General features: G+C 57.6%; 2 protein-coding genes across 2 annotated transcripts in view; both read left to right on the top strand.

The window, feature by feature from the left end:
- The window catches only part of VOLCADRAFT_91380 (uncharacterized protein), a gene marked incomplete at both ends in the record, with an annotated part of 11323 nt that extends 2305 nt beyond the window's left edge, over positions 1 to 9018 (top strand). The window contains 14 exons of the mRNA XM_002950867.1: positions 421 to 552; positions 1097 to 1293; positions 1668 to 1700; positions 1883 to 2059; positions 2486 to 2733; positions 3394 to 3645; positions 3924 to 4181; positions 4752 to 4911; positions 5460 to 5647; positions 5972 to 6220; positions 6727 to 7000; positions 7692 to 7972; positions 8404 to 8518; positions 8792 to 9018. Of these exons, the coding sequence (XP_002950913.1) occupies positions 421 to 552; positions 1097 to 1293; positions 1668 to 1700; positions 1883 to 2059; positions 2486 to 2733; positions 3394 to 3645; positions 3924 to 4181; positions 4752 to 4911; positions 5460 to 5647; positions 5972 to 6220; positions 6727 to 7000; positions 7692 to 7972; positions 8404 to 8518; positions 8792 to 9018 (2791 nt within the window). The remainder of the gene's footprint in view (positions 1 to 420; positions 553 to 1096; positions 1294 to 1667; positions 1701 to 1882; positions 2060 to 2485; positions 2734 to 3393; positions 3646 to 3923; positions 4182 to 4751; positions 4912 to 5459; positions 5648 to 5971; positions 6221 to 6726; positions 7001 to 7691; positions 7973 to 8403; positions 8519 to 8791) is intronic.
- A 1454-nt stretch (positions 9019 to 10472) lies between these two features.
- On the top strand, positions 10473 to 11609 carry VOLCADRAFT_109782 (uncharacterized protein). The gene has a single exon (XM_002950866.1). The coding sequence runs from the start codon at positions 10712 to 10714 to the stop codon at positions 11093 to 11095; it is 384 nt and encodes a 127-aa protein (XP_002950912.1). The 5' UTR covers positions 10473 to 10711; the 3' UTR covers positions 11096 to 11609.
- Positions 11610 to 12796: the final 1187 nt, after the last annotated feature.

Below are 12796 nucleotides of genomic sequence, written 5' to 3'. Positions count from 1 at the left end.
AAGGGGAAGGAAAGTGCATCTGGGGGAGCGGTTGTGGTGGGGGGCTGTTGGCTTGGGGGAAGAAAGAGAGTGTGAGGAGGAGGGGTTGGACGAGGATTGGGAGAGGGCGGCACAACTTCTTCGGTGTGTTGTTGTTGTTGTTATGGACTCCTGTTGTCACAGCTTCCCGTTGGCCGTCAGGTCGTCCGGGGTACCTTTCGTAACCCCTACCCTTCCTCCTCCTCAACACGCCGGGGACCTCACTGGTGCTCGTTCCTTTACGCCTCCCATGTCCCCTCCCCAACACCCGCCTGTGCGACTTGGCACAATTTTTGGAAGGAAGCTTTCTTCTACCCAGACCCACATCCCCCACACACGGACTCACACACACGGATATGTATGAATTACATGTGTGTATTTACGTGTTGTACGTACGTGCAGCGGTGTTGTCGGCGGCGGCGCCGACCTGAGTGACGCGAGTATGGCCATGTTGGAGGACCAGATCCGGGATGCCTTGAGGGCGCGCCGTTCAGTGTACGAGGACAGCAAGGCCGTACTGCTGAAGATGTTCAAGTAAGCCGGGAGATGAGACTGGCCCGGGGGGTTTTGTGTGTGTGTGTATTTGGTGGCGGACCGGAGACGTCGGAAGGGCGCCCTTGCAGACGGACTGGGCTAAAAGTGTGTGTGGGGAAGTCCGGGCGTGGGTGGGCTAGGGCCGGTGGGTGGGTTGGTGCTTATAGTCCAGGCTCGTGGTTGAGGCCAAGGGCGGGAGGAGCAGCGACCGGGGTGTGAGCAACAGCCGGTGTGTGTGGGGGTTGGTAAATGAATTTCGCCAGCACGAAACGCACGAAACGCGTCCACTGCCGACACCACCAAGGAAGGGGAGGACGGCTTTGGTAGTGGGGCGTGGTAGCAGTTCAGCCAGGCCTGCTGCTTGCGCTCGTTCTTGTCCTGTTTGTTGTTGGTCAACTGCCGACTACCTTGCCTTGTTCCCTGCCGTATTGCGCCATGTCTGCCCTGTCCCATCGTCATGCACAGCCCCATGTCCCCTGCGTGTGTCTTATATGTACGTATGCATGTATGTAAACGGTCGGTGTCGTATGTATGTATCTAACAGGTCTGTGGACGACGGCAGCGGCGATGTGAGCTGGGAGGAGTTTTGCGCCATGTGCGGGCAGCTGGGGGTCGAGTGCGGTGTGGCGGAGGCGCAGCGCCTGTTTGAGAGGTTCGGTTACAAGGACAGATTGCCGTACAACCGTTTTGCCAACATTTTGCTGACGCAGCCCAGCCGGCAGTTGGCGGAGGAGATGCCGAGTGGGTGATGGGGGTGGCCGTGTGTTGGGCGAGGACGGGACGGTGGCGGGAAGAGGGGGGGGAGGGGATTGGTGGATTGGTGGGTGGAAGGGATCCCCGGAAAACAAGTTCGTTCGTTACTGGGATGAGAAGATGTCCCTTTCCATTTCATCCCCCCTTTTTCTCTCTCTCTCCCTTTCCTCTTTCCCTCCTTGGGCACTCACACACACACACCGGCGGTTACGTTGTGGATGTGTAGCCTTCAGACTGTGTGGACGAAGGGCGAAATGGGCAGATGGGGGTGGGGGTGGGGGTGCGGGTGGGCCCCACGGGCGCGGTGGGGATAGTGTTGGATATGTGGGTGTTGTGTTGTTCATGGCGCCTGGTCTCGGCAGGCTTGGCGGCAGCGCCCGGGCCGGGTCCCGAGAGTAAGTAAGAAATACAATTCCAGCCTCCCTTAGGGAATCCCATCTCCCATAACATTTCATCACTTTTTTTTATAAAAAATAGGGAATGAAATAATTATGAAAATGAAAATTAAAAAGAAAATCCTTTTGATCGTCCCGGTTGCCGCCCCCCCCCCACCCCGCCCCCCCACCCCCCCATGTAGTCCGCCACGGTCCCTTCAAGGACGTCATGGCCGCCAACTTCCACGGCAAGATCAAGGACAAGCGGTGCAGGAAGCCCCTCTACACACCCACCAACTGGGACCCGCAGCTGGATGGCGCGAGGTCTGCGGAGCTGCCCAACAAGCGACTCGTGCTGAATTTCGTGTACGGATACAACGGTAAGTTGGTTGGTTGGTTGGTTGGACGAGCGGTGCTTTGAGGTCGGGGGCCGCGGCGGGAGTCGAGGTGAGGGGAGCAAAAAGAGCTCCCATAGGGTTGAGAGTGCGCTGAGCGCACACACATACATACATAGATACACGCGCTGCCTTTTCTTACGGGATTTATTGTTAGAAACTTGAACGCGTTTCCCACAAAGTTTGCAATCTTCTCCCTCCCTCTTATCACCCCCAGTCGTCACCCCCAGCCCTAAGGCCCTTATTCCCCTTCCCCGTCTGCGGTCCAATGCTTTGCATGCCACTGCAACAAATCACACGAACGCCCCCCTTCCTCTCCTCTGCCGTAGCAGTCTTTCCTTGGCACCAGCTTCACTCGTGGTTCACGTGGTTCGTCTTCCCCACCCCCTCCCCTCTTTTTACCCTTTTCAGGCAAGGATGCCACCAGTCAGAACCTGTTCTACAACGCCGCTGGCCAGGTGGTCTACTTCACTGCGGGGCTGGGGGTCGTGTACACCCGGAGGACAGGCACAGCCCCACAGCCTGCGTCCGCCAGTGCTGCTGCTGCCGCCGATTCCTCTGTCGCCGCTGGCGGCGGTGGCGGTGGCGGAGGCCACAGTCAACACTTTTTCCTCGGTCACACGGACGACATAAAGGCGCTGGCGCTGTGCCCCGCAGAGGTGGATGTGAACGGCAAGAAGTACCCGGCCAGGACGATAGCGGCCACTGCGCAGGTGTGTGTGTATGTATGTGTGTATGTATGTATGTATGTGTATCGGTCTGTGCGTGTCTGTGTGTGTATTTGTTATATATCGATCCGGGCCTGGAGCTGGCCGTGTGTGTTGGGGGGGGCCCGCGGGGTAGGATACGGGTAGGGGGTAGGGTGAGGGAGGCCAGAGGCGGCGGCGGCGGAGGGAGTCATAGTGCAGAAGGCAAATATATATATATATAAAAAACAACAATCAGCTGCCGGCGTCCCTCCCCCCAAGTAAAACAGTTGCGGAACGGTAAGGCGACGAGGTTCGAGTTGGGAGGGCGGAGGGCGGAGGGCGAGGAGTTCGGTTGGGTACTGGGGGCTCGAAAGCGGATGGGCTTGTCCATCCCAACCTCCATCCTTCCTCCCCCAGAAAGAATTTTTATCCCCTGAAACCCGACCTGCCGTCCTACATGGGTTTCCTCTCCTCACCACCCACCCGTGGACACAATATATATACATACACACACACACACAATTTCCACTTTTCCCCCTCTCCCCTCCCCTCCCCTTTCCCCTCCTTCGCCTTTATACCCCGAACACCCGTCCACCCCGCACTCTTCCCGTCCCCCCCCCTTATCCCTAGGTGACCAGTCACGAGGAGGGTCCGTACATTTGTGTTTGGGACAGCCGGGTGGGCTCCCAGCAGGGTGAGCCCCAGCTGGTCCGGCTGTCCTTCAGGAAGGAGGACCGTGGCTTCTCAGCGCTGGGATTCTCGCATGACGGCGTGTACTTGGCGGCCGTGGCGTGCGACAACTCCAACACGGTGTATGTGTACGACTGGAGGAGGAGTCGACAGGACGGTTCGGGCAAGGGGCAGATGGGGGACCCGCCGCAGGTGGGGTTGGGGGGAAGGGGGGAAAGCGTGTGGGGGAAACGTGTGTGTATGTTCGTGTTGGGGTTTTGGCCCCAGGGGGGGAGAGAAAAGAGCGAGGGGGTAAAAGGGAGAAAAAGAGGGGACCAAGGGCCCAAGTCCTGTCTCCACGTGCTCGGGATGGGCTAGCGTAATGTACTGTTGCTTCCGGTACCGCCGCCACCACTGCCCCTATCCGATGTCCAATACCCACACGCATGTACGTGCACTCGTACATGCGTATGTCTTTTGTGTACGTGTAGGTGTACGGCATAGAGTGGAATCCGTACGCTGGAGACCGCCACTCGGCGTTACCACCTGCTTTCCTCACCTTTGGCAAAAAGCACATCAAGATGTGGTCTCGGAGCGATACGGGTCAGTGGGCCGCCAAGCAGCTGAGCACGGGGCGACTGGACATGCAGAACGTGCACAGCGCTGCATGGCTGCCACCCAAGGAGGGGCCGGGGGGGGAGTGCTTGGTGGTGGCGGGCATGGCAGATGGGCAGCTGTACATATTCAAGGTGGGACGGAGGCCCTTGGTGGGGGAGGGAGGGGGAATGAAGTATGTGTGTATGTATGTGTATGTGTGGGGGAAGGAAGGCACGGGGGAAGGCACGGTAGGAATGCGGGCAGGCGGATAAGCGGGGCCCCTCTGTGGATTAGTTGGGAACTTGGGGGGAACTGCAACTGCTACTGCTACTGCGCTACTAAAAGAATTGTGGTGCAGCATCTCTGCCGCATGTGCGAAGTTGAGGGGCGGTGTTCGGGAAGGTTCTCACGCCGCCCTGCCGCCTTCCGCCTCCTGCTCGCATCCCTTCTCTTACGCTCCCAAGCTTCATCGCTTTGGACTCGTACGGCAGTTTGCGGCGTCGGAAGTCGGTCGGAACAGTTGAACCCTTTGCTTCTCCTCGTGTGCTATCGTCGTATCAACATCGTTATCACCACCATCATCACCACCACCACCATCATCATCATCATCATCATCATCATCACGATCATCATCATCATCATCATCATCATCATCATCATCAATCACATTTGAATGATTTCCCCCTGGCCTCTCCCCCCCTGGCCTTTCCCCCCTTCGTCAGGGCTCCACCGCGGTCAAGTCCATAGCTGCTCACGCTAAGGGCCCCCAGTCCATCCAGCCTGATGGCCACGTGGCGTACACCGGGGTGCGGGGGATGAGGCTGGCGGAGGGGAGGGACCCGGCCACGGGGGCACCCACCGGCAAGAGGGTGCTGCTGACAGGTAGGTGGGGTCGGAGAGGGAGGGGAGCCGGGGAGGGAGCCGGGGAAGGCGGGCACCTTCAACTGACGTCTCCTCATGTTCTACCATGCAAAGCAGGCAGACGGGCTGAGACATGACGTCCTTTCTTTCCTTCAGCGGTGCCATTGCATGCACATCCTCTTTCTCTATGCGAGTTAACGGTCCCCGCAATCAAGGGAGCCCCGCGTCCTCTATTTTCCCCTCTCTTTCTCTCCCCCCTCATTCCTCAAGTTAACTTAGGGTTTCTCCGTACGGTGATTCTGCTCATCCTCATCCCCTCGCCTACCCACCCCCACCCCCACCCCCGCTGCGTTGCGCTGGAAAGCTCCTGGCTTGTTCCTCTCGTCCCTCCCTGTCCCATCCTGCCCTACGTCCACCCCACCTCACTCATCCATCTCCCCTCCCAAACCCAGACCCTGCTGGATGCAACGCCGGTCATTGCCTCTTTTTGACTTTGACTTGACACGTGCTTTCCCCACCCACCCCCCGCTCTTCCCCCAACCCAAATCCAACCCCAAACACCCACGCAGGCGGTGCCGACAGCACCATCCTTCGTTGGGACGTGTCCGACGGCTCGCTGGCGGAGGGGCGCTTCGCCGGGCCCCCGCTGCTGCTGCGCTCGTCCCTGCCGGACCGGGGCCATGCCGTACGGTCCCTGGACTACGACCCTATCCGGGGGGTGGTGCTGGTGGGGACCAACCAGTGCAACGTGATGGAGGTGACGGAGAGCCAGCAGGCACGTGTATGTGTGTGTATGTATCTATGTATGCATGTATGTGTACGCGTGTATGTACGTGTGCGTATTTGCGTATGTATTTGTGTGCGAGTATGTGCATTTGGGAGGTCCAGTAATGCGGCGAAGGATTGGCTTTTCGAAGTGACATGTCTCCCCCCTACCTCCCTACCTCCCTACCTCCTACCCAACCTCTCCGTTCTCGCCAATCTCCCACCACACACACACCTTTCCCACACCCATTTCCCCCCTCGATATGTATGCATGCTACACACATGCACACGCACACATACACATGCACACATGCAGACGATTCTGGTGTACGGGCACTGCGACGACGTGTGGGCGGTGGCCTTCCACCCCGCCCGGCCCACCCGCGCCGCCACCGTATCCGACAAGGTGGTCAGCCTGTGGGACCTGGGGGGGGAGGAGCGCTCCCTGGAGCGGTGCAGCGTGGTGGGGTTTGCGGCCCGGGCGGTGGCCTTCTCCACGCGGCCGCTTGAGGCGGACGGGAGCACGTACCACGTTGCGGTGGGGGGAGCGAAGGGTGACCTCATGGTGGGTTCGGATTTTGAGTTTGGGTGTGAGGGGTTTGGGGGACTGTGTGTGTGGGGCGGGGGGGAAGAAAAAGGGGGTGGGGTGGGGGCGGGAGAAAGGTACGGAAGGGAGAGGAGGTGTATGTGGCATGGGTTTATATGAGCCGAACCAAACAACTGCCAAACAGCTTCCGACTTTCGATCACCTGTGTGTGTGTGTGCGCGTGCGCCAACTGTGTTGTGTGAGTTTTAGGCTGTGCTAGCGTTTTAAGCAGGTCCCCCCACGCTACAGGTTGAATGAAGGCCCTGTGCCTCAAAAGCCTTGAGCTCCAATGGAAGCATCGTGGTCGTGGTATGCCCCTCTGCTTGCAACCGTCCGTATGCGTTGTCCCCCCGCGCGCGCGCTCTACGTACATTATACGCACAAACATACGCACAAACATACACATACAAACACAGACGTGTCCCTTCTCTATCCACCCACATGTTCCCTCCATCCCCATTCTCCGCCCTTCTTGTCCTGATCAGATTCTTCTGGATTCCAGTCTCCAGCCCGTTCACAAGACCAAGGATAGCCGGGAGGGGATCACGGACCTCAAGTACTCCCCGGACTGCCGCCTGCTGGCAGCCGCAACCGCAGATACCTGGATAGACGTCTACTCGGTGGCCAAGGGCTACACGCGCCTGACCCGCTGCAGCGGCCACTCCTCAACGGTACGGGGAATTGACTGGAGTACGGATGGATCTGTACTGCAAAGCGACTCGGCGGATCTGGAGCTGCTGGTGTGGAACGCCAGGACGGGTGGGTTTTGGAAGTGAGGAGGAGGTTTTTCTTATGCGTATGTATGTGCATGTGTATGTATGTATGTATGTATGTGCGTGGGGGGAAGTGCATGGGATGTTTGGAGAATGCCCCGAGCTGCCCCCGGGATTTGGGGGGCCCGGCGGGAGAGGGGTTAAGTGGGGGAGGGAAGAGAGGGGGGGAAGGAGGGGAAATAGAGGATTTGGGATTTGGGTTTTTGCGCGGCGTGTCTGTGACCGGCCCCAGCATGGGGGGGTGGGGAAGACAGAACCATGTGCAGTTCCGCGCGCTGTGCTTCTCTCCATTCATCTCCATCCTCCACCTTTACGAAAGAAGGGTCTTCCTCCTTGCTTCCTCTCACCCTCGTTCTATCGCGCTCAGGGCTGGACCCAGCGTTCTTCTTCCTCATATCCCCCATTTTGTCGCCCAATCATACCCCATACCCCGACCCCCCATACCCCATACCCCAACCCCCCATACCCCAACCCCCCATACCCCAACCCCCCATACCCCAACCCCCCATACCCCGACCCCCCATACCCCATACCCCGACCCCCCATACCCCATACCCCCATACCCCATACCCCCATACCCCCATACCCCCATACCCCACCCCCCCATACCCCATACCCCCATACCCCATACCCCCATACCCCATACCCCACCCCCTCCGTACCCCGTCCTCTCGCAGGCAAGCAGATCCCCATCCCCGCGCGCGACGTGCAGTTCTCCACGTACACGGTGCGCCTGGGCTTTCCCGTCATGGGCATCTGGCCCGACGGCGCCGACGGCACCGACGTCAACGGCCTGGACCGCTCCCGCCGCGGCGACGTGGTGGCCACCTGCGACGACGACGGCATGGTGAAGCTCTTCAACTGCCCCTGCGTACTGGATGACGCACCGCACCGGGCGTACCGGGGCCACAGCAGCCACGTGTTGGGGGTGCGATTCAACTGCGACGACAGCTTGCTGGTGGGTCAGGGGCCGGAGGGGAGAGGGGGGAACGTCATATGCAAGAAACTTATATGATATGAACTGAAATGAAGAGGGGGAAAGGAGGGAGGAGGGGGGGAGAGGGGAGGCGTTTGCTGATTGCTTTCCAGAGGCACGGCTTTGGGCGAGAGGTGTGCGGGTGTAAAGCTGTAAAGCTGTGGGGTTGTGGATGTTGTCTGTGTACTGGGGGAGCGCCGGAAGCGGCGGGTGGGCGAATGGGCAGCGGGGTAAGGGAAGGCTTCCCTGGCACTTTTCTCCAACCAACCATCTTCTTCCACCACGGGAAGGGATAAACTTACAAACGTTCAAAATCGAAAACGAAAAAAGCACTCCCGGGAATGGAGCGCTGGTTTGGACTTTTTAAAAAATTCCCCTGACCCCCTTTCTAAGACTGAAATTCCCCGCACCAGGTTTCCGTTGGTGGTTACGACTGGGCCATGTTTCAGTTCAATGTGGTGGAGCTGGCCCCCATGGACCACGGACCCTACCTGCCTCAGAAGGTGTGGGGAGCGCTGGATCCGGAAGGTGGGTGGAGGGGGAAGGGGAAAGGGAAGGGGAAGGGGAAGGGCGGGGGAAGTTCAAAAGGAGACGGGGCGGGGGAAATGAAGAGAGCGGAGTAACGCTGGGCAATGCAGGAGTGTGCACGTGTGTGTTTGTGGGTTGGGAGGTCTCCATGTAAGGAACAGCACACACGGGCAATGGGCGGGCAGGCAAGTGATGTAGTACCGACGAAGTACCGATTACGGAGTGGGTATTGGGTCCAAATAAGCAGAACATCTCTTGCTCTGTACGGCGCAGGTCGGTCGTTCGGCTGGACGTACACGCCGTACGACGTCACGCCGGACGCCGGCAGCAGCGCTCCGCAGGCACCGCCGCCGCTGCCATCGGGCACGCCGCCAAGTCACGAGGTGACGCCGGCGGGCGGGGGAGTGGTGACGGCGACAGCGGAGGCTGCGGAGGCGGTCGAGGACGACTTGCCGGTGGAGGAGGAGGAGATTGCGCCGGGTGGCAATGGCGACTTTTGATGGATAAGAGTAGTTAGCCCTCGTACATTCGTCCGGTGCATGACGTTATTCGTGGTTTTCAAAAAGTGATTCAATTCACGCACTGCCGGAAGGCAGCGCGGCTCTCCGGTAGGGATTACGTCCCTGACGAACCGCGGCGGCGGAGCAGCAGGCAACATGGTTTTGGAACGCCCCGCACCTCCGGGACCTCACTACCCGTATGACAGCAACCACCTGCCATCACCTTGAGGCTGTGTGGCTGACTGGTTTTGGAGCGGCGGGGGCACCTGGGGTCCAGGTCCTGGGCGCGGGACTCCTCCCGGGTAGCGTGTGGGAGGGAGGGGAGGGGCACCGTGTGTGTGTGTGTGTGTGTGTGTGTGTTTTGTGTGTGTGTGTGGTGGGGCGGGCCAGCCAGCCCGCTAGCTGGTGGTGGGAGAGCACTGTAGAGAGTTTGAGAGGGGGGATTACGGGCTGCGGTTGCTGCTACTGCTGCTGGTGGTGATGGTAATGATAATGTGTGTGTGTGTGTGTGTGTGTGTGTGTGTGTGTTCATGTGATGTGATCAAAGCGAGGGAGGAGGAAAGGGAGGGAGGAGGAACGGAAGGGAGAATGAGGTGAGAGGGGACCTGCAGCTCTGCACAGCGGCTGTTGGAGGGGGCCACCTTTGGGGGCCTCCCTTGCAGGTCCTCTCAACTGCACTTTAAGGCGTTTTGCGCTTCCTGTGTGCCTCAAACTGGTTTAAACATCTATCGTTCTAATATACGATAGGAAGGCCTCGTACAGCCGCCGTACAGCTCACGTGTCCACGCACCGTATCCACCGTTCCGGATGGGATGGGATGATATGCCTTCGTTTGCCTTCCTATTCCTTTTCCGGGGGAAAAGTCTTTTATTACAAGTTTTGCATATTATGGCCGTGTGCGTGCGTGCATGCGTGTGTGGGTGGTGGTGGGATGTGTGGGTGCAGGGGGGCAGGGGCCAGGGCAAGGCGTTGGGATCAGTCCCGTACACTAGCTGTGTGATTGGCGGGTTTGACGGGCGCTTAGGAAAGGTACTCATGGATGCCTGAGCAAAGTATTGGCTGCGGGGAAATATCATGTGATAGGCACGTGAAGCTGTAATGCGGAATGCAACACCCCTGATAAGCACACCGTGGGGTCCCTTGTTACATACGAGTTATGAAAGGCCCCGTAACATGTACAAGAGTTACAAGAGGTGACAGCGGAAGGGGCTTATGCTGCCATTGAGAAGGCGTCCTTTTAAGTTGCCTATCGAGGAGAATACAGGCACGTTTTCGGGGCTGCAACTTTTATGCTCCCTAATCAGTCCGTTTTGGGCCAGGGAGATGTACGCATGAATCGTTGATTGTCACACAATGGCATGCAGGCAGTTGGCAACCGCCGAAGCGCGCTTGTAGTACATGGGAAATAGTTAACCTCCGGATACGTTGTTTGTAATGTGTGTTTTATGGTAACGCCTTATATAAGATAGCAGGTCAGCTGTACAGGCAAAGGTGCCAGTAGCTTTGGGCTTTCAACCTAACGTTTCCAATCGCACTTTTTTTCAGAAAGGCCTCAAGTTGCACTTATTGCTAATCATCCATAAATATATTTGAGCGGCTATGCATGCTTACAAGAGAAAGCTCTTCGTACATAACATTTGACTCTGTCGCTCTAGTTGGTGACAAGGCAGTCAGTTAGCCCCTAATCTGCGCTATGGATGTCACGTTGCAAGAGGTACCGCTTCCTGGGACAGCGCTGGCGGAGGAGCTCGACCAACGGCTCCTAATCGTGTTACGCGATGGCCGCAAGGTGCTGGGCGTGCTACGGTCATTTGATCAGTTTGCCAACCTCGTGATTGAGGGGGCAGTAGAACGGATTATCGTGGGTGATCAATATGGCGACATACCCCTGGGTCTGCAAGTCATCCGTGGCGAGAACGTCGTGTTGCTAGGGAGAGTCGATGAGGAGAAGGACGCGCCGGAGGGCCTCACACAAGTCTCCCCCGCAGCCATAAAAGAAGCACTGAAGGGTGAGAAAGAGTTGAATAAGCTTAAAAGTACGATACGGGCACGGATGGACTTCCTGGACTTGGAATGACGCTCGAGAGCTGGGAGTTGGGGGTTTCTGGAAGAGTGTGAAGCATGATGTGGTTGATAACGCGTTGGCAAGGGGAGTGGAGATCCTGGTGCAGGTCCCCCAAGGCATGGGTGTCTTTCAATGACCTTCACATGGTGTGTGTGTCCAGCTGGTTTTGGGGGCGGTAAGGCATAGTTGGCCGGCGCTGCTCATGCGCCGCGTAGACTGGCCAATACTTGGACACTTCTGCCGCTAGGTATCTGTGCACGCGCACGGCTCGTCCTCGCACGCTGCCGGCCTAACACGTCTGCGAAAGCTACCAGCAACCCCTCGTCGTACAGGGTTCGCACATTTATACACGGGCGATGTTGAAATGCCGGAGAACATGTGGAGAGACCAAAGAGTGTTCCAGATTGTGTTCAGTACCGTTGGACCCACTTGGAGTTCGGGTTTTTTTGAAATAGATGTTAGCCTGGTCTTGCGTTACGCTACATGCGCTGTTGGCACGGTGTTTGCGTAAACGACGCCATTGTTGTTGAATCTCGCAACGATTAGGTTGACTTTCGTAAGAGAGGGTGGGCCCCGCAGCTGCGCGTGCAGAGACCCGCCCGCGCTAGCAGGTTGCTTCCCGCTCTTCCCAGAAGCGCCAAAGCTGCAGGGACGTTGTTCCCCACACTGCCGTCATACACAGTCCTCTGCGCGTCCGGGGTACGCAATGTTACGCTACGTACACGTAGTTTCCGCAAACAGTCACAAGGTTGCTTTGCTGGTTTGCAGCTGTGAGATTGCGCAGTCATGCGAATGTCTATACTGGAATAGACCCCAACGCCAAACTGGACCAAGCAATCAGAAGGGCACGTGAATCACTTCACCTTGCAGGGTCGTACAGTCAAGTCGTGCAGCTCGCCCTCGCCCAAAACATACTTCGCGGGTAAAGCAGCGACCCCCTAGGAGCCCTTATTAGCTTTAAAAACTCTCTCCAAAAACTCTCAAGCGGAAAATGAAGTGCAAAGGCAGGGAAAAAAACGCAAACCCGTTCAAGATGTTCTCTCCATTGTCAATGCTCCTCGGATGGCTCCCTTCACAAAAATGGCGGCATTCCATACTCCACCTCGTCGTCTCGTCATCACGTCCATCCTGAACCTCAGGGGCAAGATAGGGACCCATAGGACTGCTAGGCAACCCACAACGCGACCGCATGGAGACCAGATGTACCCATGCTGCATGTCGCATCTTACTGCGCACCCATTAGGACATGCACACACTTCAACCATAGCCCATTTTTGAAACAGGACATCGTGACCAAAAAAAGCTGATCACAAGAGTTGAAACGCATTTCCCAATACAACCGAAAGCTTAAAGAGATAAAAGACAAGGGCGCCGGTTGCAACTCGAACAGTACCATCACTGCTATCCTGGCTGGCCGGCGCTGAGGACATGGAACAAGACGTGAAGAAGGGGAGACTGAGGATTACGGGTCACTGAGGAAAACGAGGCTGAGGGGCTGCCTTCATCCCATTACTCATTCCCACAGCTAGTGCTACTTTCTTGTTCGCCTCTACAAACATCCCTGGACCCAAAAACATCTACACTCACAAAGCCCTGGACGGGTGGTTCCCCTATATACATACACACATACATACACATACACCCTTCGCTCCGACCCGATGGTCCCTGGGTCTCGAGAATCTGTCTCTTCAATATTGCGTGCTTCTTCTTCTC

The sequence above is a fragment of the Volvox carteri genome (assembly GCF_000143455.1).
Source record: "Volvox carteri f. nagariensis unplaced genomic scaffold VOLCAscaffold_20, whole genome shotgun sequence".
Taxonomy (NCBI): Eukaryota; Viridiplantae; Chlorophyta; class Chlorophyceae; order Chlamydomonadales; family Volvocaceae; genus Volvox; species Volvox carteri.
Note: the sequence above shows the minus strand (reverse complement) of the source record. Positions and strands in the feature narration are given on the sequence as shown.